Source organism: Triturus cristatus, chromosome 2_1 (genome assembly GCF_964204655.1).
Source record: "Triturus cristatus chromosome 2_1, aTriCri1.1, whole genome shotgun sequence".
Lineage (NCBI taxonomy): Eukaryota > Metazoa > Chordata > Amphibia > Caudata > Salamandridae > Triturus > Triturus cristatus.
Genome location: NC_140581.1, coordinates 265013758 through 265038047, shown reverse-complemented (window position 1 = coordinate 265038047; position 24290 = coordinate 265013758). Strand labels below are relative to the sequence as shown.

The 24290-nt window shown below is 43.6% G+C and overlaps 1 protein-coding gene across 1 annotated transcript in view; it reads right to left on the bottom strand.

Moving 5' to 3' along the window:
- SPEF2 (sperm flagellar and cilia associated 2) overlaps window positions 1-24290 on the bottom strand; it is a 1083747-nt gene that overhangs the window by 882851 nt on the left and 176606 nt on the right. The window contains exons 9-10 of the mRNA XM_085631001.1: window positions 22063-22250; window positions 3411-3579 (exon numbers count right to left, since the gene is read on the bottom strand). Coding sequence (XP_085487127.1) covers window positions 3411-3579; window positions 22063-22250 — 357 coding nt within the window. The remainder of the gene's footprint in view (window positions 1-3410; window positions 3580-22062; window positions 22251-24290) is intronic.

Sequence of the window (24290 nt, the reverse complement as noted above, 5' to 3'; positions counted from 1 at the left end):
CCAACACGTTGGGCATCCAGACATGATGCTCTCCATGCTGTACGCTATCGGTTTATGGACATCATGAAGGCACTCACTACCATTTTACTGCAGTCTAAAAAGGTTGAGGAGCGCGCAGAAGCTCAGGGTCTTAGGAAGTGCATGGAGACTTTTGAGTTTGTGGTAATGGTTGTAATCCAGTCCAAAGTGCTGGAGACAATAAATATTGTGTCCAAACTGCTTCAGTCTACAGATCTGGACCTTTTACAAGCATCAAATATGTTAAGTAGCGCAGCAAATACGTTTGCCAGTTTCAGAGAACAGTTTGAAGATGTTAAAAGCTCAGCATCTTTACTTGCAGCTGCATGGGGAATTCAATTGCATTTTACACAAAAACGACCACGACGCAAAAAAAAGCACTTCGATGAACTCTGTGAAGACCAAAGACTGTGCAATCCTGAAGACAATTTTAAGGTGTCTGTGTTTTATGCTAACATAGATATTGTTGTAAATCAGATAAAAACTCGATTTGCTGGTATGAACACCATAATCCAATGCTTTAATTTCATGCTGCCTTCAGAAATCCTCAGAGCTAGTGAGAAGGAGTTGTTTGAAGCAGCCATGACCCTGGCAGCTCATTACGAAAAAGACTTGTCCCTAGAGTTTCCACAACAACTCATCGCTTTCAAAGCAGTGTTGAAAGAACAAATACAACTTATCTCAGGTGGCACAATAAAGGATCTGGCTGACCTTTTATTTTTGAGAAACCATGCAATTCTGCCCAGTGTTTTGGATGTTGCAACAGCACTGAAACTTTTTCTAACAATTCCAGTTACTGTAGCCAGTGCAGAAAGGTCCTTTTCAAAGTTAAAATTAATCAAAAACTATCTCCGAAGCACAATGACGCAGGAAAGGCTGTCGGGGCTTGCAACCTTAAGCATTGAGAGTGATCGAGCAAAAAAAATAAATGTGAAAGCTTTAACAGAAGAGTTTGCACGAAGAAAGGCAAAGAGGCAAACATTCTTTCAGTCAAGTACATCTCTCCAATTCAGTGAACAGAGCAGTAGTAGCCTTCAGCCACCAGTCTAATTTGCCAGTCACTCTTCCTGGTGTAAGCAGTCTTCGGCCTTGTGTTCACTCTTGAAGTATTGTTTTCTGCTGTACCAGCCTTCAAACTCTGAAATACATTTCATGAGGCTCCTGCAAGTACTGTTCCTACTTCAAGTCTGATTTTCTAAATATATCTGCTTTGAGTTCCATGAGGAAGCTGTAAGTAATATGGTATTCTGCCAGTATATCATACTTTAAATGTTGTTTGCTTATATATAGGCTACCTCAATATTCTGAACATACGTTTATAGAGGCAAGAAGAAATGTATTCAGTTTAACCTGACAAATATACACCCCCTTGACACTTCCTTTTGCACAGACAAAAGGGGCATTATTTGAGTAAACAGCTTTGTTTATTTTGCTGCTGAGCTTGTTATTGTTTTGCGGGCCACTTAAATATTTGCGCCTTTATGCACAAACTAAAGGGGCATACTTTGTCGCAACTGTTTGAATGTTTATGCTCCTAAACTTATTGTTTTTATCACTCACGTTAAAATATTTGCACCTTTATGCACAAATAAAAGGGGCATTGTTTGACTGGACGGGTTTGATGTTTATGCTGCTAAATTGTTATTACTTTACCAGGCACTTTGAAATATGTATGCCTTCATGCACAAACAAAAGGGGAATTAGTCTGACTAAATAGGTTTTAATTTATGTATGCTGCTATCTGCTGTACTTGTTACTGTTTTGCTAGTCACTTTGAAATATTTGAGGCTTCAAAAAGGGAATTGTTAGTTTAAACTGGTTTGATTATTGTATGGTGCTGTAGTTATCAGTCGCTTTGAAATATGTGTGCCTTTATGCACACACCAAACAGGGAATTGTTTAACTAACCTGGCTTCGTTTTTGCATACTGCTAGACTTGTTTTTACCATGCACTTTGAAAATATTTTCACCTTGATGCAAGAAGAAAGTTGGATTGTTTTACAAAACATGCTTGATTTTTGTGTATTGCTGGACTGGTGATTGCTTTATTTTGCACTTTGAAAGTATTTGCACTTTTTATTTTGCTTTACCAACTACAGTTTGTATATAGATTGTCATTAGGTACTTGCTGATAGGGCTTGTTTTTATTCTACATGCAGTGTTGCTTGCACTTGTCTGTAATACGTCTACCTTAAATCTTGTATTTAGCATTGTTTGCACTACAGAAATGTTAAATCAAAACAAACATTTGCATCAATGTTCTGAAGCATCCAAACAGTTTTCTTTCTCAGCCTTGTGTGCCTGCCTGTTTTGCAGTGCTTACTAATAAAGTCATTATGATTGAAATTGCTTCCTCAGTTCACGTTATCATGCACAACCCTTGACAGTCGCTAGTGTGTGGCGCGCAGATAATTCACCAGTCTATTTCTCTTGACTTTCGCAGGATACTGAGTTATAGCTTGTGTACTTCTCATGTATATTGTCACTCGAGTTTTTATGGAATTTCATGTTTGGATTGGTCTTTCAAAGTTTCAAGGTATTGTCAATTCTATTTCAGACCCTTCATAGTTGTTCTTTGTTCTTCAGCCATAGTCAGTTCCTGAGATAATAGGATCGCTCCTTGGCATTGTTCTGATTGCTGCCTCAGTTAAATAATCTGCTTTTGACAGTATTGTTACAAATGGCGTAGCTTGTATGCAAAGAGTGTTTCCCACTTTCTCATTAGAACTTAGAGAAAGACAATATGGAGGCATTTCATTTAAATGTTGGAGGTTTCTAATCAAAATATGCTCGATTTCTGGGTGGTAGGGCAAAGTGGTAGATGGGGGGCCGCGCCGCCGGGGGGGGGGGGGGGGCCCTCAATGTGCTTTGCAGGGGGGCCCCCTCAAGTTTCGTTACGCCACTGATTATGAGACAATTGAAACCGGAATGCAAGAGCTGAGGTAAAACTTTAGTCGACCGCAAATGCTTTTGCATCAATTTCAGTATCTGAGTCAGGTGAAAATTGCATGGGCAAACACCTCGGGTCTGTAAAAAAACTCCTTCTACGGCCTGGATTAATAGCCCCAGGGTGATTCCCCCAGGCCGTGTTTTCAACCCGATAGTTCCTTTCACATTAGAAGAAAGAATGTACTTCATTCCGAGACACCATGCCAGCAAGTAAGAGCATTATCTGCCCTCTAATAACACCCATGTGGCAATCACACCACCACCATTTACAACCCACAACAGGAACAATAATGGGACGATTGTGTACTACTTATTAATATGTTCCCAGATACAAGAGTGCATCTTCTAAGATATGTACAGCAATATTGTGAAAAACTATATTTTTGCATAGTAATTGTATTCTTCATTGAATTAAAAATAATTGGCAAAAATAAATAATGTACCTTATAGTCCTCAAAATCTTGCTCATCCAACAGGCCCATTTTTTCGAGTTCCAGAAGTTGCCCATGGCTTGGATCAGGTGGTAATAAATCAATAGAGCCTTGCTCGTAGAGTGGCTGCCCAGCAAAGAAAAGCTCCTTCCACTCACGCATCACCTTAACTGGGATCAGACTGCAAAAAAACATTGTTGGTAAAATAAGAGCCTGTGTAGGGTGGATTCGTCCTCTGTGTTATTCTGTTTAGCATTTGTAAAATCCATGACGAAGAAGGTACAGAGATAGCACCCAAAATAACTTTGTAATTACCATTATAGAAACACTTAAACCTTCACCCAGATCAGGAGATCATTCCTGACTCACTCTTCCACATTGACCATCTACTGTATGTGTTAGTGCACATACAACATATGCTGCACACGAGTGAAAACATGCACCATCAAGCAGCAGAAGTTCCCTCTTCTCCTAACCCCTAACTTCACAGCATTGCCTAGTTAAATATGAAAGCAACGTAAGCATACGCTACATATTTATGGAGTTTAAATAGAACTTTAGTATGTTTAACAAAACAAAATTAATAATACAACAATATAAAAGCAAAACTAGACCTTCTCCCACAGGTACTCATTTAACCCACATCATTCCGACTGATATCCATTATTGATACCTGCCTCTCATGGCCAGGTGCCCTCACAACGGGGGTGTGCATGTATTACACCTCTTCGGTGCTTCAAACAGCATCTGGCATAAGCCAGTTTCCCACCTCCCTGGGAACCGAGTATGCTACTGTCACCCTGTTGGATGACCTTATGCACGATGTGGTCCTTGGTTGTCAGGGCCTGTTCCTTTACCTTCTCCCACTGGTCCAATTAATTTGATCCCTGCAGCTGTTAGTTGCATTGAGAGCTCTCACTCTGGAAGCTATTGCCAGTCAGCGAAATAAATGGCTCTGAAATGGAGATTTCGATGGTAGAGGCTGACAGTACATAACCTTTGACCCAGTGAGTAGCTATGCTGTGCTTGTTAAGAATTCACACAGTTATGTTTCCAGATGGCCAGCTAGATATAGAAATCCGCCTGATGTAACAATTTAATGGTGTGATTAATACTAGTTTTTCCATCTGAAGGATATGTGTGGATGTATCTGCTTCTCACCTTTCCCCCTTCCAAATTGATTATATTACCACCATAGCTGCACGCTGGCATAACAGCATGGTGCGTGTTAGACCTGTCAGCCCTTTGGGTGGTCCCTCCTCATCATTATTTATTTTGTCCCACTTTTGCCTCAATCCCTGTTATAATTTTTCCTTTTTGGGAACCACCAGACTTTTTAGTGTTGATGCAGGGTCAGGGAGCCATTTCCCCTACCCCTGGAACTTCTGTCTGAGGGCCTGAGACACAAAATGGTGGCCACCTGTGACATCATCAGAACCCACTGGAGATTTCTAGAACCTTCCGTAACATTCTGGAACCCTGTGACAGTGAGAGGCAGTTTAGAATGTTGGGAGGCCATCTCAGAGTGGCAGTTGGCAACTGACTGGAGAAGAGAGAGGACAGAGATAGAAGGAGGTCGGAGTAAGGCAGCAGAGGTGGAAACCAGTGCTTGGAGTGGGGTCCAGAAACCCACCCTTGATGCTAGTCTCTACTGACCAAGCCCAACCTGGAGCCCTGTGTGGGACCAAGACCAGAAGAACCATCTTAAAGGACTGAACATTTGAAACAGGCCTTAAAGAAGAAGAACAGCAAGTTCCTGACCTGTTCAGCAGTGTCCTCCTGGAGTCCTGAAGTCGAGAAGCCTGGAGACCTGGGGCCTGAGGTCGAGAAGCGGCGCTGACAGAAAGCAGACGTCGTACCCGGAGCCGCCAGAGGTCGAGTGAGGGCGCCGACGGAGGTCGTGGAGAGACACCGGAGGTCGAGTAAGGGGTCACCCGAGGTCGGGTGAGGGCGCCGACGGAGGTCGTGGAGAGGCGCCGGAGGTCGAGTCGGGAGTCACCTGAGGTCGAGGTGAGGCGTCGACGGGGGTGTGAAGCCCGCCCACCGGAGTCGCCAGAAACCGAGGTGAAGCGCGCCGGAGGCCGGGAGTGGAGATCGCACTCCGGAGACACCAGGAAGTGGGGAGTCCGAGTCCCTGTGACGCCGGAAGGCAACATCGAGCCGAGGCCGACCAGCGACATCGAGTCGAGACCGCCCAGCGACATCGAGCCGAGGCCGCCCAGCGACATCGAGTCGAGACCGTCCAGCGACATCGAGTCGAGACCGCCCAGCGACATCGAGTCGAGACCGCCCAGCGACATCGATCCGGAGCCGCCTCACGGCGTCGACACGGTGCCGAGCGGAGCCGATCATCTTGAAAAGGGCAGTACGTGGTAGAGGGGGCATCTGAGGCCCTGTGGAGCCCTAAAAGATCATCCTAGAGGCTAAAGGGGTGCTAGAACCAGCCTGAGAGTGCCAGGGGTGAACTGAGACTGGTACAGTGACCACCATAAAGGGTTGTGTAGTTTGGAGGGCCAGATCTTTGGGTTACTCCTGTTCTGCCTCAGCTTAGGCCCCAGCCCTGATCAATCTAGGTGGGACACCCCCATGCCATCCAAGTGTCCTTAAGTTGTGTATGGGCAAAGTAAGACCAAGTGACCTCATGTAAATGATTTGAATTGTCACTGTCATTGATTGTTTTACCTTATTTATTGGAAGTGCTTATTTATTGTCATCCACTAATTTATTCCTGCACTATATTTATTGTCTGACTGTATTTATTTGCCATCTGTATTTATTGCACATCTATTTGTTCCTTGCTTATTTATGACCTGAACCTATTTATTGAAATTCCAATGTAGTAGTATTTATTTGACCTGCTCTTTCAAGAAAAATCCTACTGTCTTGTATTTATGTAATGAATCCTGCAACTAAGAGAAAATAAGATAAAGACATATATATTTTCAACTTGACTTGCATTATTTTTACGGTGTAATGTCGTTTTTGGAACGGATGAACGCATGGTTATTGTGAGGGTGTGACGTACGCTTAGCACGGTGCCTGACCCCAACCGCTCGAGCCAAGCTACCATTGTGCTGGGAACCTGGTGACTGCTAACCCGGTTGCCCGGTTTCCAACAGTGCGCTACTAATATACTGCAGTAATTCGGAAACTTGCAGAACACTATAGCATTCCTAGTTTGGCCCTGGGCCCCAGATCACACATCGCTCCAGGACTGGTCTCGCTGCACTGGGAGCCTTGGTGCTATTCATGGATCGGACAATAAGCAAGAACCTTCATTTGGCTGTGCAATATTTGAGATGCACTGCATAATATTTCACCTTCAGCCTTCTGATGCTGCTGGATTGGTCATGGAACCCAAATATAGAAAACGGAGAAAAGGAGGCTGGGCGTTCGCAGTGCCGGCAGACACTGTCTAGAATACACTGCTATCGAATAAGGCCGCTGATGCTACATTTTCGAGTTCAAACATTAAACATTCAATGTTTCAATGATAATAATGCATTGTGATAATTCAGGGTTGTGCGATGAAATGTTTTAGGTGCGTTGATCAGAGCTAATAAACCACATATGGCAAAGGGGTGCTTAACAAAATCAATACCATAATGTATATACTAACTATATGCATTATACTCAGTAATGAAAACCTCTCAGTGTGCTACTTCTACTGTAGTTTTAACTACAAACACTGTGGCTGATCCACCAAGGGTGGCAGAAAAAGTACTGAGATGCGCCAAGGCATATTAGAACTTTTTGGTCAATCAAATGCATATTCAGGGGGTTCCACTATCCCTATGCATATATTTATTACTCAAGTGAACTTTAAGTTAGCATTATTCAGTTCCATATTATTGACATTTCGATGCTTTTTCCTCCAAAGTCAATAGGCGTCACATACATACTGCGCATTTCTACAACAATCGTATTATTCCTGTATTGAATAACGCACTGCTATTAAAGTACGAAGACAAGGGGCATCCAGGTTAAGAAAGGTGCTATGAGGCGTTTGACACAGTGCATTGGCCCTTTTTAGACAGCGTGTTGCTGAAGTTTGGGTATGGCCCGAAGTTTAGGAAATGGATTACGCTTCTTTACGCAGACCCGCGAGCAAGGGTCAAAGTCAATGGTATGTTCTCAGAATAATTCCCTATACGACGAGGGACCCGTCAGGGCTGTCCCCTGTCCCCGCTACTATTTGCCCTTACCATAGAGGTGCTGGCATGTGAAGTGCGGCAAGATAGGCAGATCGCGGGAATTAAAATTCGCCGTGGAGAGAGGAGCGAGGAGAAAATCTGGCTGTATGCGGATGACATCCTACTGTATTTTACATCCCCTGAAATCTCGGTGCCGCGCCTCTTCGCACGGCTGGACCGGTACGGGTCACACTCAGGCTACACCATAAATTGGCATAAGTCGGTATTATACAATCCCGGAGAGGGAGACCTGGGCTCGGCTATACCCAAGGCGTTACGGGTGACAACGGAAGGGTTTCTCTACTTAGGAATTTACATAACAAAAAATAGTGTTGTCTCCTATAAAGAAAACATCCAGAGGGTTCTGCTGAACTTTAAGGAGGAGGCATGCCGATGGAAGACACACCCACTCACTTTGCTAGGGCGAGCGGCGATGTATAAAATGATCACGCTACCGCGGCTCTTCTATGCGCTACAAAATGAATACTTTTCCCTCCCGCGTCAGGTATTCCAGGAAATAAACGAGGGCCTTAGAGAGCTGCTTTGGCTGGGGAAACAACCTAGGATAGCGCTGGAGACCCTCCAGAGAAACCAATACAATGGGGGGATTTCCCTCCACAACGTGGAGGCATACTACTGGGCGGAACATCTAGCACCTATCAACGACTGGTTACATGCACCGGCGGATCTCCCTACGTATAGGTTGGAGAGGGGGAAGCTAGACAGCCGATCCTGCCTGCACTATATCTATGGTGGGAAGGGGAGGACAGCACTTCTGTCGGCAACAAGAGTGACAGTGGAAAGCTGGGATAGGGCGACGAGACGCATCGGGTGGTGGCACAAACCATCGCGACAAACCCCACTCTGGAAGTGTGCGTGGCTAAAGGAGCTGCATAAGCTGAAAGGCTTCTGACGGTGGGACGATATAGGCATTTCGGTGCTGGGAGACCTCCAGCGCCGGGGAGCCTTGAAGTCCTTCCAGGACCTGGAGGCAGAGTTCGACCTGCATTCCACTCAGTTCCTCAAATACGCGCAAATACGGCATGCATGGCAGGCAGAGGGGATGCTAGCGGACCCCCTGCCGGAATATGCCCCACTGGAGGGCCGCCTGCTACAGGAGCAAGTGCAGGCCAAGCTGGTTTCCTTGACATACAAAACCCTAATTAATAACATTCCGGACGGACTGGTGAAATTGGTTTGGGAGGCGAACGTGGGGGAGATGGACACACTCGATTGGGAAACTGCCCTGATGCACCCTAGGGAGGTGGCGATCAAATCTCGACTCAGACTTATCCAACTTAAGATACTCCACCGAGTCTGTTATGTTATGTTATGTTACTGAGGTTTATAAAGCGCGCGATTACCTTGCGGTGTCCTGGCGCTGAGCACATGATAGCCTGCACTAAAGAGAGAAACTAAAACTGGGAGAAGAACCAGGTCTTAAGATCTTTCCTAAAGGAGCCAAGATCTGATGCCAATCTCAGCTTCAGAGGCAGCTCATTCCAGATTTTAGAGGCCCCATAAACAAAGCTCCTACCTCCCCAGTTAACCTTTTTGATAGAAGGAGTGTTCACTAGCTTAGCTCCAGTAGATCTGAGCATTCTGAAAGGAGTGTACCAGGAAAACTTGTCTTTGAGAAACTCCGGACCTGTCCCGTTCAAGGCTCTGAACACTATACACGAAGCCTTGAACCTGGCTCGCAGATGGATCGGGAGCCAATGCAGTGTCTTAAGATCTCTTTTAGCTGACACACATCTGGGGGTCAGGGTCAGAAGTCTAACAGCTGCATTTTGAATAACCTGCAGTCTGTGTAGATGTTGTGACTGCATGTTAACATAAAGACTATTGCAATAGTCAAGACGGGATAAAATGAGTGCGGTCACCACTGTGCGGAGACACCCCTCAGAAAGATATGGCCTGATTTTTTTGATCATTCGGAGTACCATAGCGCAACCAGAGGTGACCCTGCTCACCTGGTCCCCCATACAGAGTTTGTCATCGATTACCACTCCCAGGTTTTTGGCTTTCTTACACGGCACAGGGCAGTGACCTAGTGAGTCAGGCCACCAATCAGGTGTCCACATGCGAGGATTATTGCCAAACCTCACCACCTCTGTCTTAGCTGAGTTAAGCTTAAGGCTATTAGCCGACATCCAGCTGGAGATGGAAAGCATACATTGTGAGAAGCGAAATCCGGTTTCCTTTTCAGCTCCCTCCCTCACAGACAGCACAATTTGCGTGTCGTCTGCGTAGGAGGTAAGTTGGAACCCAAACGATCTGATGATGCCAGCCAGGGGTGCCACGTAGATATTAAAAAGAGTGGGGCTCAAGGAGGAGCCCTGCAGCACCCCGCAAGGCAGAGAGAATGGTTCAGATGTGGCTCCATTTATTTCGACTGTTTGATGTCTGTCCTTTAAAAAGGAATCAAGCAACTTCCAGGCTTGTCCTGATATCCCGATCTCTGACAACCGATTGAGCAGTACTTTATGATGCACGGTGTCAAAGGCCGCGGATAGGTCCAAAAGGACGAGCAACGCGCTACCGCCTTTGTCCAGAGCTTCTCTGATCTCCTCAGTAGATTTAATAAGGGCAAGCTCGGTACTGTGGTGAGATCTAAAGCCATATTGCGAGTGATCCAAAGAATCGTTCAATAGGAGGAAATCGCTGAGTTGTTTATTCATGGCTTTTGCAAGCATTTTGGCTGGTAGGGGCAGTCTGGAGATAGGGCGATAGTTAGCTGGATCATTAGGGTCTAGAGATTGTTTCTTAAGGAGAGGGAGCACATAGGCCTTTTTCCAGGGGCTAGGAAAAGTAGCGGTACAGAATATGTTGTTAAAAAGGGGGGTTATAACGCTACAGGTTATATCTGCGATCTGTTTAATAATCCCTATAGGACAGGGGTCATTGGGGGAGCCTGATTTTATATTATTCATGAGATTCATTGTTTCTTCTGAATTAAGAGGGGAGAACTGATCCAGGGTACTGACCGGGAGAGAAGGAGCCTTCAAGGTGAAGTCCGAATGCTTTTTATTAACCTGGTCAGACAGAGAAGAAAAAATAGTTTCTACTTTTGTTTTAAAAAAATCGGCAACCGTGTTGCAAAAGTCTGGTGCGACTGGACCGCTGGGCGTCCTAGGATTAGAAAGTCTGATGACTGTTTTAAAAAGCTCCTTCGAGTCAGATTTGGCTTTAGTGATTAGAAGTGAAAAGTACTCCCTCTTGGCTAACAGAAGGGAAGATTTATAAATCGCAGTCACTGATTTTAGGTCTATTTTATCAGCCGTTAAATAGTTTTTACGCCACTGTCTTTCAGCCTTTTTGCATAGTAGTTTCTTATCTCTGAGCTCATCTGAGAACCAGGGGGCCGTAGGTGTGACCCTTCTCGGTATCCATTTTCTTGGGGGGGCTGCGAGTAGGCACGCCTTGTCCAGCCAATTGTTGAACAAGCGAGTGGCTACTTCGGGATCAGGTGCGTCTATGGGCATATTTTCCATGAGGGCAGTTTTAAGATGTGTAACATTGACTTTCCCCCAGGCTCTGGTAGTGATCTCCTTCTTCTACGTAAAACCTGAGGGACCCTTCATATCGTGTTTGAGTTGAAACGTGATTGTAGAATGGTCGGACCAGGAAATCGGGTGAACAGAGATATTGACCAAGTCACAACTGTTAGAAAAGATCCCATCCAGGGTATGACCTTTTATGTGGGTAGGGACGGAGACCAATTGTTCCAGGCCACCTACTGCCATAATACTATTAAGTCTGGCAGTATCGGGGTCCTCCAATTTTTCCAAATGGAAATTAAAGTCTCCTAATATAACAAAAGTTTGTTGACACAGAGCTTCTTCTATTAGTATATTAAAAGAATTGAGAAAATCAGTCTTACTTCCTGGAGGGCGGTATATTAGAATCCCTTTAAAGGGTTTATAGTGAGCTGATACAATATTGAAAGACAGGGCTTCGCAGCCTTGATCATGCATAGGTACGAAATGTGGAGTCAGAGAATCGTGGTATATGACTGCGAGCCCTCCGCCCTTTTTATGAGTACGATCGTGAGAGTAGCAGCAAAAACCGGAGGGAGTGGCCTTCACCAAGTCAGGACCTGAAGTGCTATCCAGCCAGGTCTCAGTTATAAAAGCAAGTTTAACATTATTGTTTTCCAAAAAGAGAGCGCATTCCACTGAATGTTTAACGAGCGATCTAGCATTAAATAGGACGCAATTTAAGTTAATGTCCGTAGCGGCAGTTTTGGAAACTTCATGGGCCGGTTCCCTGTCTTGAGTAGGGAGATTAAGAATAGCTGGGAGCTGAACCAGACACGACCTACATATAAGGGAACCACATCTTCCATAGACCGCAACATTTGCATCATAGATGGAACCCGGGAGCAACTTGTGACACTGTAGACCTTTGTCTTTAAGATTCCACCGCTGCAATTCCCTACCAGTATAGGAGTACCTTACATCCGGTGGCAAAGAGCCAGGGAGACCGGCCCTAGGCCCGGCCTCGGCGCGGACGGGCGCAGACGGGCTTGCCTTGTGCGCGCCTTCGGCGCGCCCGCGGCGCGCCCGCTGAGCGCGTCCGCTGCGCGGGCGGGACAGCGTCTTCCTTATATCCTCCCCCATAAACCACTAGACCGCTAATCGGCGGAAGTGGTGTTCTGCTGGCCGAGCAGGGCTCGGTAAAGTGCGGTGCAATGAATCAGCAAGGAACTGAACTCCCCTTTCCGGACTTCACATTAAAATACTCTCAGTAGTTCTCTTTAAAACATACTATTTAAAACATACAATTTAAAAAGTAAGACTTCACATTAAAATTCTCTCAGTAGTTCTCACAACGCGCCACAACGAGCAATGAACACAGCTTCGTTAGGACTATCAAAGGCTGCGCGGGCGGGACAGCGTCTTCCTTATATCCTCCCCCATAAACCACTAGACCGCTAATCGGCGGAAGTGGTGTTCTGCTGGCCGAGCAGGGCTCGGTAAAGTGTGGTGCAATGAATCAGCAAGGAACTGAACTCCCCTTTCCGGACTTCACATTAAAATACTCTCAGTAGTTCTCTTTAAAACATACTATTTAAAACATACAATTTAAAAAGTAAGACTTCACATTAAAATTCTCTCAGTAGTTCTCACAACGCGCCACAATGAGCAATGAACACAGCTTTGTTAGGACTATCAAAGGCTGCGCGGGAGGGACAGCGTCTTCCTTATATCCTCCCCCATAAACCACTAGACCGCTAATCGGCGGAAGTGGTGTTCTGCTGGCCGAGCAGGGCTCGGTAAAGTGCGGTGCAATGAATCAGCAAGGAACTGAACTCCCCTTTCCGGACTTCACATTAAAATACTCTCAGTAGTTCTCTTTAAAACATACTATTTAAAACATACAATTTAAAAAGTAAGACTTCACATTAAAATTCTCTCAGTAGTTCTCACAACGCGCCACAACGAGCAATGAACACAGCTTCGTTAGGACTATCAAAGGCTGCGCGGGCGGGACAGCGTCTTCCTTATATCCTCCCCCATAAACCACTAGACCGCTAATCGGCGGAAGTGGTGTTCTGCTGGCCGAGCAGGGCTCGGTAAAGTGCGGTGCAATGAATCAGCAAGGAACTGAACTCCCCTTTCCGGACTTCACATTAAAATACTCTCAGTAGTTCTCTTTAAAACATACTATTTAAAACATACAATTTAAAAAGTAAGACTTCACATTAAAATTCTCTCAGTAGTTCTCACAACGCGCCACAACGAGCAATGAACACAGCTTCGTTAGGACTATCAAAGTCTACTATGATAGACTCCGCCTACACCGGATGGGGCGGGCCATCGACCCTAGTTGCTTATGGTGTGGCCACACCGAGGGCAACTTCTACCACACCATTTGGGAATGTGAGGTTCTCCAAAGGTACTGGGCCAGGATAATGACAGAACTTGGGGACATACTTGAAGAGCCACTGCCCATGGACCCCAAATTAGTTCTACTGGGGATAGCGAATGATGTAGATTTGACCCGACCCCACCTCATCTTCTTGACACTAGCATTAATGGTAGCCAAGAGGGACGTGGCACGGGAATGGGGAGCCCCGCACCCCCCAAGCTTGCTGATTGGAGGAGGGGGATGGACATCTATATGGCGGCTGAAAGAGTGACATACACAGCGAGAGGCTACCCGAAGAAATTTTCCAGAGTGTGGGAGAAGTGGAGACGCTATTATGGCATGGATGGGGGGCTTTGAAGGGGGAGAGGGGATACTTGGTCAATCTCAGGGTATGTGGAAGGGTTTTGGAGGCAACTCAGGCACATGATGGATGGTGATTTCCTCTCTATTATGGCATTGTTAGGCAATGAGGGGCGCTGGGGATGGGGGGAGGAGGGTAGTGACGGGGTAGATTGTGTTGGACGATTCATTCTGACATGATTGTTATGTTTCGGTGTTGAAAATGCAAATAAAAATATATTTTTTTTTAAAAAGAAAGGTGCTATGAGAAGAGTACATTTCCAAACATTTGTAATAAATAAGATTTTTTTGATATAACTGCATTGATCACTCCTCTCCCACTTTCTGGGCTAGCATTTCCTAAAACAGTTACGTCCTTATTTAATATTCCAGTGACTTTATCTGTTAGGATGATTGTTAGACCTGGCATCCTTGGCTTGGTTCCCCCTGACATTTTTGCCCTTTGACATCTGACCTCCTGTTTTGCTGACTTCGTTTTTGCTGGCTTTGGGACTCTGGGCACTTTACCACTGCTAACCAGTGCTAAAGTGCATGTGCTCTGTAATTAAAACGTGGTAACATTGGCTTATCCACAACTGGCATATTTAATGTCCTTATAAGTCTCTAGTAAAGTGCACTACATGTGCCCAGGGCCTGTAAGTTAAATGCTACTAGTGGGCCTACACAGCACTGATTGAGCCACCCACTTAAGCAGCCCTTTGAGCATGGCTCAGGTCCGTCACTGCAGAGCTTGTGTGTGCTGTTTTAAACTGTGATGTCGACCTGGCAAGTTAACTCTCTTGGCAGGCCCAAGCCTTTTTTTAATTACATATAAGTCACCAATACGGTAGGTAGTGAAAAACTCTCAAATTCGTTTTTCACTACTTCAAGGCCTATCTCTGTCATAGGATAACATTGGGATTACCTTTTATAAGTGTAATTTCCAATTGGGAAGATATGGGATCCCCCAAGTTGGGTATCTCTGGAATCACAATTTAAAATTCTAATTTATGGTGAAGTCAGATTTTACATTGTAATTCTTAAAATGACAGTTTTAGAAAGATGGCATCTTATTTTAGCTTTTGGTGCCTTCTGCTTGTCTCTGAATACACGTCTGGGGTGGCTAACAGCTGGGATTTGTGCATTCCTCTAGACAGCCACAGACAAAGGGAGCTTAAGGGTGACTGATGGGCCATTTACATCCTGAAGGGCCATCCTGAGCAGGATGGGAGGGAGGAGCTGACACGCCTGAATAGGTGTCCTGTCCCCACAGAAAGGGCTGCATACCTCTCTGTAGTGAGTCTGAAGCAAGGGCAAGGAGGTGAACTTCAAAGTCTTTCTAAGAAGTCTTCCCACTTCAAAGGCACAACTGGGTATACGTACTGGACCTCTGACACCACAAACTCAGTACACTTCTGGACCTGTGAATACTCTGCTACGAGGAAAGACTGCTGTGCTGCTACAAGGACTGCCACTCTGCTGGAACACTCCTCTGCTGGACTCCTGCTCTGCTGTGCTGACCTGCTGCACTCTTGCCTGGGAGAGAGAAAGACTGGACATGCATCTCTCCAACTCAGAACCAGAGTGACTCAAAGGGCAGTCTGCATGCCCCCTGTTCTGAAATCTCAGGGTCATCAAAGACTTTCCAACTCATCTACCTACAGCACCTGGACACTGCCAACTGAGTCCTGCCCTGCCAAGTGATACCAATTAATTCCTGGACCCATGGAAGTGGGTATAAAGTGTTGCAATGGCTTTGAACCGGACTATCTTCCTCGTCAAATCGCCGCTTCTGCAAAGAACGAAGACATCACATCGCCGACTTGTGTGGGACGGAACTAACACATCGCTTTCATCCAAAGGGGTTGACGACAACACATCGTCTCCTCTGCTCCATGCATCAGGACTTCATCGACGATGCAACAAGGTACTTTGCAGTGGACAAGGTTAGTCCCTGTCTCCGACCCAAGCTCCACTGCGGTCAGCTTAAACTTTTGAATTTGACCTGGTCTAGCATGATCAGATGTCCCCAGTTGGCCCTTTATTCTTTTAAACACTACATTTCAATTTCATCTTTAAAAATTCATAATTCCGGTTGTACCATTTGGAATTTTGTTGTTTTGGTCTTGTTTTGTTCATTAAATTAAAATGTTTTTCTAACTAGGAGTGGTATCTTTTTGTGTGGGGTTTTCACTGTTTTACTATTTGACATGTTGCACACATATTTTACACATTGCCTCCTAAGTTAAACCCGACTGCTCTGTGCCAGCTACCAGAGGATGAGCACATGTCAATTTATGGTGTGTGTCTGACTTACCCTGCCTAAGACTGTGGATTCTGTTTGGACAGGGTGCATACCTCTGTCAACTAGAAATGCAATCTATAACAATGATGATTATCAGCAATGGGGTGGGCGGCTCAGGTTATTAGGTTACATTTCCATACAAACGCATGGTTAATGTAGGCTCTTGTTTACAATGGGTTGCCCTGATGACTCCCCTCAAAACATTGATTAGTGGGATTGCTATGCAACTCAGACTGTATGTGAGGTAATGTACTGAAATGTGATCAAAGGGGGTTTCATGCTTAAGGACTGATTTTGGTTGACTCCACTTCATCCATTTTTGGTATAGTCTTAGAATAAACCTTGGTTCTTCATAAACTTGTAATAATCTGTGCAAATGTGTGTTGATCCCTCAGATTGCTCTACAACATCAATCAGACTGGTCCATGGATTACTGAATTTGATCTGCTTGATCTAGTGCTTGATTTTTTCCAAAGCTATTCAATGGGGCTATTAATATTCACAAAAAATACTTTAGGATTTTAGGTATCAATATAATGTTCCACTGTCCTGAGTACGCATGGATAATCTGACAAGTATCGTGTCACCACACTAAAGAGACACTTGGGGATCTTCTGCTGGCATCCTAAATACTACCTTGACCTGTAGGACCCCCACAGTTGAGTTATTACAATCAACTGCAAGAAAAGCATCCCTTGTCTTCAATGGGTCACTGTAGCTGCTGGCCATTAGGGCCATTACAGCACAGTCTTAAAATGATTCTACATCATATTTACATGGTTCTCCATACAATATTCTGGTGGGTAGTGAGGAGCTGCCACATACCTGTTGCTACACAATTTCATATCTCCAATTTATGGATCAGATGCATTACCAGGACTATAAGCATATGCTTTGCCCTCCCTTGCAAAAAACTGACTCAGACATTCTGATCATATGAATTATTTGGATAAGAGGGAGATCCTTCATGATGCACCTTCACCAGTCATTCATTGGCCTCTACATTCCCAAATTATAACTCTTAAGTGTTGTTGTTATTCCTAAACTCAAATCAAAGGGTGTGTGTGGGTCCACGATTTGTTGGTGAGTGTGTCAACTGTCTTTTGGTGTGTGTGCCCACTGTCTTTTGGTGTGTGTGTGTATCCCCACTTTTTTGTATTTTTTTGAATATTCCCGGAAATTCATTGGAGCAGGGAGGCCGTAGGAGTTCTATCGGACTGTATCCGAACGGAATCTTCGTCAACTCAAGCATTAAAGCGCCAATTGATAAAGCGCATTTATACACAAACCCAAGTGGGAATTTTGGGGGAAGAACCAAGTTTGGGCCATCAAATCTGAGTCCACGAAGTTATGGAGCAAAAACAGAGAGATATATAGATGCTTGATGTCTCCTCACGAGAAGAGAACATATCAATAAAACTCAAATCCACCTGTTTAGAAGAAATCAAAACGGTGGCTCTAACGAATTTAAGTACACATCACGGGGCATAAGACCAAGATATAGATGGTGTCTGGGATTATTAGAAGCAGCACACATACGCTGACCCAAACAAGAAAGAACCATTATAGATAGAAAGATTTAGGTTTAACGTTGTTAGTCCTGAAGAAGGTGTTAAATGTAAAGGAGTCACCGAAACGCTGCGTCAACTGTTTTTTTAACAACCCTACTGACAAGAATAATAATATTTTCATGACTGTATTGTTTTTAATATCTGCACTGACTTATTATTGCACTGATTTTATTGTTTTTAATATTTGCATTGACTATATTATATATAGTATAGTTCTTTTTTTCATGAGAATGATTAGAAGTCAATGACACTCAGATTGTAACCTGTAATAGGAGGGAGAGAAAGGCATTTTCCTAAACACACAGTGGCTTAGAGTGAATTTGTTTATCTTTTAATAAATTATATTGTGATACCTTTTATATGTATGTAGTCCTGTGCTTGCTTGTTCCCTATTAATTAGGACTATAGGGTGGTGCCCCAATCAAATAGAGAGTTGATTCTTGGAGAGTATGGTTTCCTCCTGTGTGTAAGAAAACGATAGGGACTCTATTTTTCCTAGTTGTGTATCCCCACTGTCACGACCCCCTCATGTGCCTTCTGTGTAATGGCCCTAGCATGCAGGGTGCATGTTGCTTCACCCTTATTGTGCTTTATGGCATGCTATATCATAAATGATGTTACCCCAGCACCCTCATTACTGATGTTTCCCCACCACCCTCATGACCGATGCTTTCCCAGCACTCGTAATTACATTGCGCTAGAATCCCTGCAAGCATTCCCAAAATCCTGTGAACCAATTGATTAACTGCTCTTGCTGTTACTAGTGCCTCAGTGTGGTTTTCTATTGAATCCCTGCACGCCTCCCCCAGAATCCCATGAGTCAATGGCAAGCTTTTCTCTCGCTGTTACTGGGGTCTTGGTGTTGTTTTCCATTTCCAGTTCGAACGAAAAACAATAGATTTGTTATTTGGGTCCAATCCACAACTTGCGCCTGACAATTTAGTAAGTTCAAAGAGAGTGTACTAACACATGTTTTCCTCAAGGTTCAAGATCCTTCTAGACGGTCATGTTCCCCATGTGCCACATGTGATCTAGCTACATCCATTGAGCCTTCAACAGGGTATACAAACACCATCCAACTCAATTGTGGCTTGGCCTCGCTCCCTGCAAAACAAGCTTCACCCTTCCCACTCACCTGAAGAAACCTGACGGAACCAAGAAGCACTCCAGTCTCCTTCAAGTCCATCCGAACCAGTGGTTCCCATGGCACAAGCTCTTTGCTCCCCCCTGCACAGCTATACTGGACCCCTTGCGACTCCCTGAGTTAAAGCTTCGAGATAGTCTTCGAACTTCAGTCAAGAGGAAGAACTAGCTTAAGTACTTAATATCAGGTTAGTGCACACTAATTCTCCTATAGTAGTAACAGGACCAAGAATCCCCATCTTCAAAGACTATAGACTTTTTCTACATTGCTGCTCTGTGATTAATTCCAGTGCTTCTTCTGTGTTTATACGCCGGACCCTTCCTACAACAACATTGGCACTATAGCTGTATTACGCAAAGATTAAAGACTTGAGCTCTGTGTTTCTCTGATGAACAGTAGTGCTCTCGAGAAAGTGCTTCACATTCTTTGACATATGTATGAACCTTGTACCAAAATCTGTGTTCCGGGTTTAATCCTTGAGAGTGTCTCAAACTCCAATCTTTGATTTTGATTATTCTGCTCTCATGTCTTGCTTCTGATGAAACCTGTAAGTGCATGTTACTGAAGTAATTGTATGGTCACAGTATTTAGAGACCTGTTAGAGTAAGGATAGTAACTGCATCCTCTTGCTATTTCCAGTGCATTACGTCATTGCAAAACAGAGGTTCTGATCCCGGGCACATCTACCTCGCAAAAGTAGAAGGTCTCAAAAGTGACAGATCCCATTACACAGTGTCGCACAGTCGCAGAGCAGATCCAAAATGGCAAGTCTCTCTTTTCTTATTTTATCCCAACTCCCCTTCCCCTGTGGCAGTGTGTGTTCTAAGGTTTTGACTCCTAGGTATTTGCTGCCCTCAGGAGGGATAGGAGGTCCAGCATCAGATCCAGTACCGTGTGTGTATGTGTGCGTGTGTGTGCGTGTGTGTGTGCGCGTGTGTATGTGTGTCTCTCCACTGTCTTTTGGATGTGTTTGTCAACTGTCACTAGGTGTGTGTGTGTGTGTCCACAGGGGAGGGGTGGGGGGGTGTTGGTGGTGTTGGTGGCGGTAGCAGTGGTGGTGTGTGTTTGTTTTTGGTTACTTATTACCATGCTCAGGAGATGTTAAAAACACTGCTTTTCTCATTTACATACTTGGGCTAAGCACATGCAAGAATGCATAGACCTAGTGAGACTGGTATGTTTTTTAATATTAAAAAAATACTAACAACTTAAAAAAACAAGCACTTGCAATGCAATGGTTCTCGCATGTGGGAGAATTAGAGCTACTGGCATTGTAAGTGGTAGTGTCTTTTACCCATGTGTTTTGGTTTGGAATGTACTGGATGTATGTGGTGTGGAGTGGAATTATATAGGTTTTATGACTAGGAGTGATCCAATGGCAAGTAGCAGGCGGGATTTCACTCCATGCAGTGCATACAGCAGGCCTTGCAGACAGCGCATGCGCGCTGCCTAGGCTCAACCTAAAAATGGTATGTAATGGGAGGGCTATGAGTCGAAGCCCACTTTAAAGTGACAATAGGTATTTTTTCAAACAGACAGTTTGCACTATCTGGTAGGCGTGACCCAAAAAGAAACATTATATTGTGCACAGTAAACAAATGTTGCAGATTACCCAGTCTTCATCAGTTCAAAAAAGAGGCTAAACCTTGCAAAGACCAACATATTTATATGACTATGCGCACTAAAAATCACTAAAAAAACTATTCAAAAACAAGCACTTGTTTCCCATCCAAAGACTTTCATCCACATTCCTTTGGAAAGCAATGTGGAGTGAAAAACATTTTACAAGTCAACCATCAAAAACAATCACCCACATGAGAATCTGCAACAAATCCCACTTTGTAAGAAACCCACATTTTTGCAAGCCACGCACCAAAAAATAAACACGAGGTGACATGTAAAATGAAGAGACTCGGAACTATACAAAAATGGTTTTTATTAGGAGACTAGCTCTTGCACTAGTCATGACTAATCCAACGCTTCTTTCCACAATAAATATACACAGCCAGGATGTCATTGTTTGACATGAGCATGTTTCCTAGCACAAAGGCACGTGGAAACATCTGTTCAAAAGAAACTTTGTGCGTTCGTAACAGCGGGGAGATGAGGTGAAATGGTTGTACATATCCAGGGACAAGGCAGTAGCAATACAAATACATTGTAGAATGTAATCAGAACACCTTCTCAAAATGAATCATCATTACGATTTTCAGTTCATTGCAAGGTGTTCAAATATGGTAATGTGCAAAGCAGCCCTGGCTAGGTTAGAATTTGCATGAATCAAGAAAAACAAATGAAAGATTTGGCTTAAGGCCTTCAGGTTCTAAATCACACCAAATTAATAATGCGTAACTCCCCCATCATTAATGGTATTCGAGGACTTCTTATAATGTGACAGAGAATACTGGCAAATTGATAGATCTGTTAGGGTGAAAATTTGAAAGAATTTCAGACATGAAATGTTGGCGATTATAAATGCCAATCATACCTTTATGGAGGTCATACGTATTTGCAAGTAGCTCCAGAGGCTTCTTAAACCTAGGAAGGTCACCATTAACTTAAAAAACGGAGCAGACTGCGGTTGACCCCCTTAATATCTGGAACCTTATAACGCCATGACAAATCCGTTTTCTGTATGCCATAAATAAATGAGTCTTTAAGGGAGAATGCCATAAACTGAAATGGCAAGTTGAATATGCATAGGTTATTCATATAACAGCTAAGATAGAATGGTAAAGTACCTCCTCAAAGAGTAATACACAAACTATTTATTTTATATTTTTCCAGTTCTTTTGTTCAGTCATGTTTAGTATAACACTTCACTACTGTTATTGTTGTTAATAGGTGACATCATCTACCTCTCTAAGTATTCTTAAAAGTACTCCTGAGTACTCTTCATAACTTTTAGTATTTTGTAAATAAATCTGAGATCCCAAAAGTCCACAATTATTGCCCAACACTATTAGAAATGTCTAATGCAAAGATGAAATTGGCCGCCATTTGGTGGAAATCACTCACAGTTGTTATTCTAGAAGAAAGGACAATTTATTTCTGGGAAATGACAAAAGACCATCAATTGACTTACCACATACTAAACTTAAAGTTAATGGAAACAACAAATAAACTGCAACCTTTAAACCTACATCAACACATCTTATATTTTTATTTCCTCCTCCTCCTCTCTTCCTTTTTTATTGTTTAAAATCCTAGTCACTAAGATATACAAAACTCTACTCACTTCTTTGATAGTGCTCGATATTCCCCGACTTTAGTTACCATGTCAATTATTTGATCCAAGATTTCCTTACATATGGAATGGTGCTTTCTATATCGAGCCTCCACTCGCTCCGCAGCTAATTTATCATGGAGCTCTAAATCTCTCCGCGCTTGTTCTTCATTGTCAAGTTTTGCTTGCTGCAATAGAGCCTAAATAAAATATAATAAAACATGGTTATTGAAATATTTACGGAAATATGTTATGGCACCTTGAACACGTATTGTACTTTTGCTATATAATCATGGGTTTAAAAAAAACAAGCAAGAAACTAAGGGCCAGATGTATCAATTGTTTTCCCGTCGGCCCGTTTGCAAACGGGGAAAAAGCCTTTTGGGATGTATCATCCCAAAAGGCAATTGCAAAATAGGGTATCGCAATTTTTGCGATTACCTATTTTGCGAATGCATTTAGAGAATCGCGATTTGCGATTCTCTAAATGCAATGCAAGAAGCGCTTTTTAAATTGCGACCCTGTTTTAAGGAATCGCAATTTACCACCAACTTCAAGTTAGCGGTAAATTGCAAATCCTTAGAAAAATGCACAATTTTGCATTTTTCTAAGTACCATGTGGCGCACATACATGCCCTTAGGGCATATATGTGTGCCACATGTGCACACATGAATATTTCAGGGGTGCAACTGTGTGTCCTTTTGGCACCCCTGAAATTGCAAGCGCAATTTTGAGTACCTATTAGGAACTCGCAAAATGCGCATGCAATTCCCATTCGTTCCTATGGGCTTCTAGGCACTAAGGATTGAATGTGAGGCATTCCTTTATAGCGAATCGCAATTTGCGACTCGCTATTAAGGAATATGTAGGAATCGCAAAATATTTGCAGAAACCTACATACATTGTATTTTGCGAGTCCATAATAGTGAATCGGTAAAATTCGCTATTATAGACTCGCAAAATGTAATCTTGATACATCTGGCCCTAAATGTAGAAAGGCATGGAGTACCGACTGGGTATCCTGACAGCACTTAAAAGGCACTGCTTCCAAGTTTGACACGTTATGAGAGAGGATGATATTATTTAAATAAGCTAATCTCTTTAAAAAATACAGGTTACAGCTCTTTAACGGTAATTGGCAACCAAGATTAAGAGGTCTCATTAAGCACACAAAACACAGTAGCAGATTAGCAATCAGGAAATGGAGTGGGAATTAGACAAGACACCAGGTTTTCTCCTCATGTGCCCCACATGTCTAGAATGTTATCCCAATTTGAAACGTCTAAGTTTCATCCATTCTCCTCTTCCACATGGAGCTGAACATCTATCTCCTCAAGCAACAGCTCGTCGCAGGGTATCCAAAAAGATAAGGGATTACCTCCTCTCCCACCTACAGCTCTAAGACTCCACTGCCGACCTGAAACTCCTTGTAAGCCACACCTAGGCAACATGCCTCCTTAACCCTCCACTGTAAACCTGTGCCCTTAATGATGTACCCTTGCTCACCAAACCTACTCCCCTTGGACTACCTTCACAAAGCATGCAGCTTTGTAGCTAGGTTGTTGTTCTATAAATCACACACATAAATGCGTGCAAACGTGCTTGAACGTTCACTGCCCTTAATTTGCACAACACAATAAAACAAGCTAATAAGCACAATATCAATTTCTTTGAGGCATTAAATAATAAAATGCACAAACAGTTAATTAGTGAGTCATTATTAGCAAACAATATAAATCTAAAAGCATATTTATGAAAACCGAATACCATAGGCTTCATTATATATAGCAGAATGATTGCACATTTACACATTCTTGATTTGAAAGGAATTTCTTCTTCCAGTCTTCTTCCCGCAGAATAATTACACCTAGCCTTACTTTCAGATTCAAATTAGGGCTGATAAAGGACTTCAGACAGTTCTCCAATGTTCACCTCATTTAAATGTTCATAAATTGCACAGTTTTTTGGATAATAAATTCATTTGATAACTTACCAAAAATACACCTAATTTAATTAAGCAATCCAAATAACTACGGTTGAAGGGTACAATTCACTTAGGGCTCAATTATGACTTTGGCGGTGTGGGAGCAGGGCAGCCACACCCCCGCCTTGCTCCCACACCACCAAAGCTGTAAGAGTACCGCCCGCTAGATTATGAGTTTTCCTGTGCCTGGTGGGCATTTCTTTGGCGGTCTCGGGGAGGTGGCTCTAAAAATGGGCACTGCAATGGGAGCGTCTA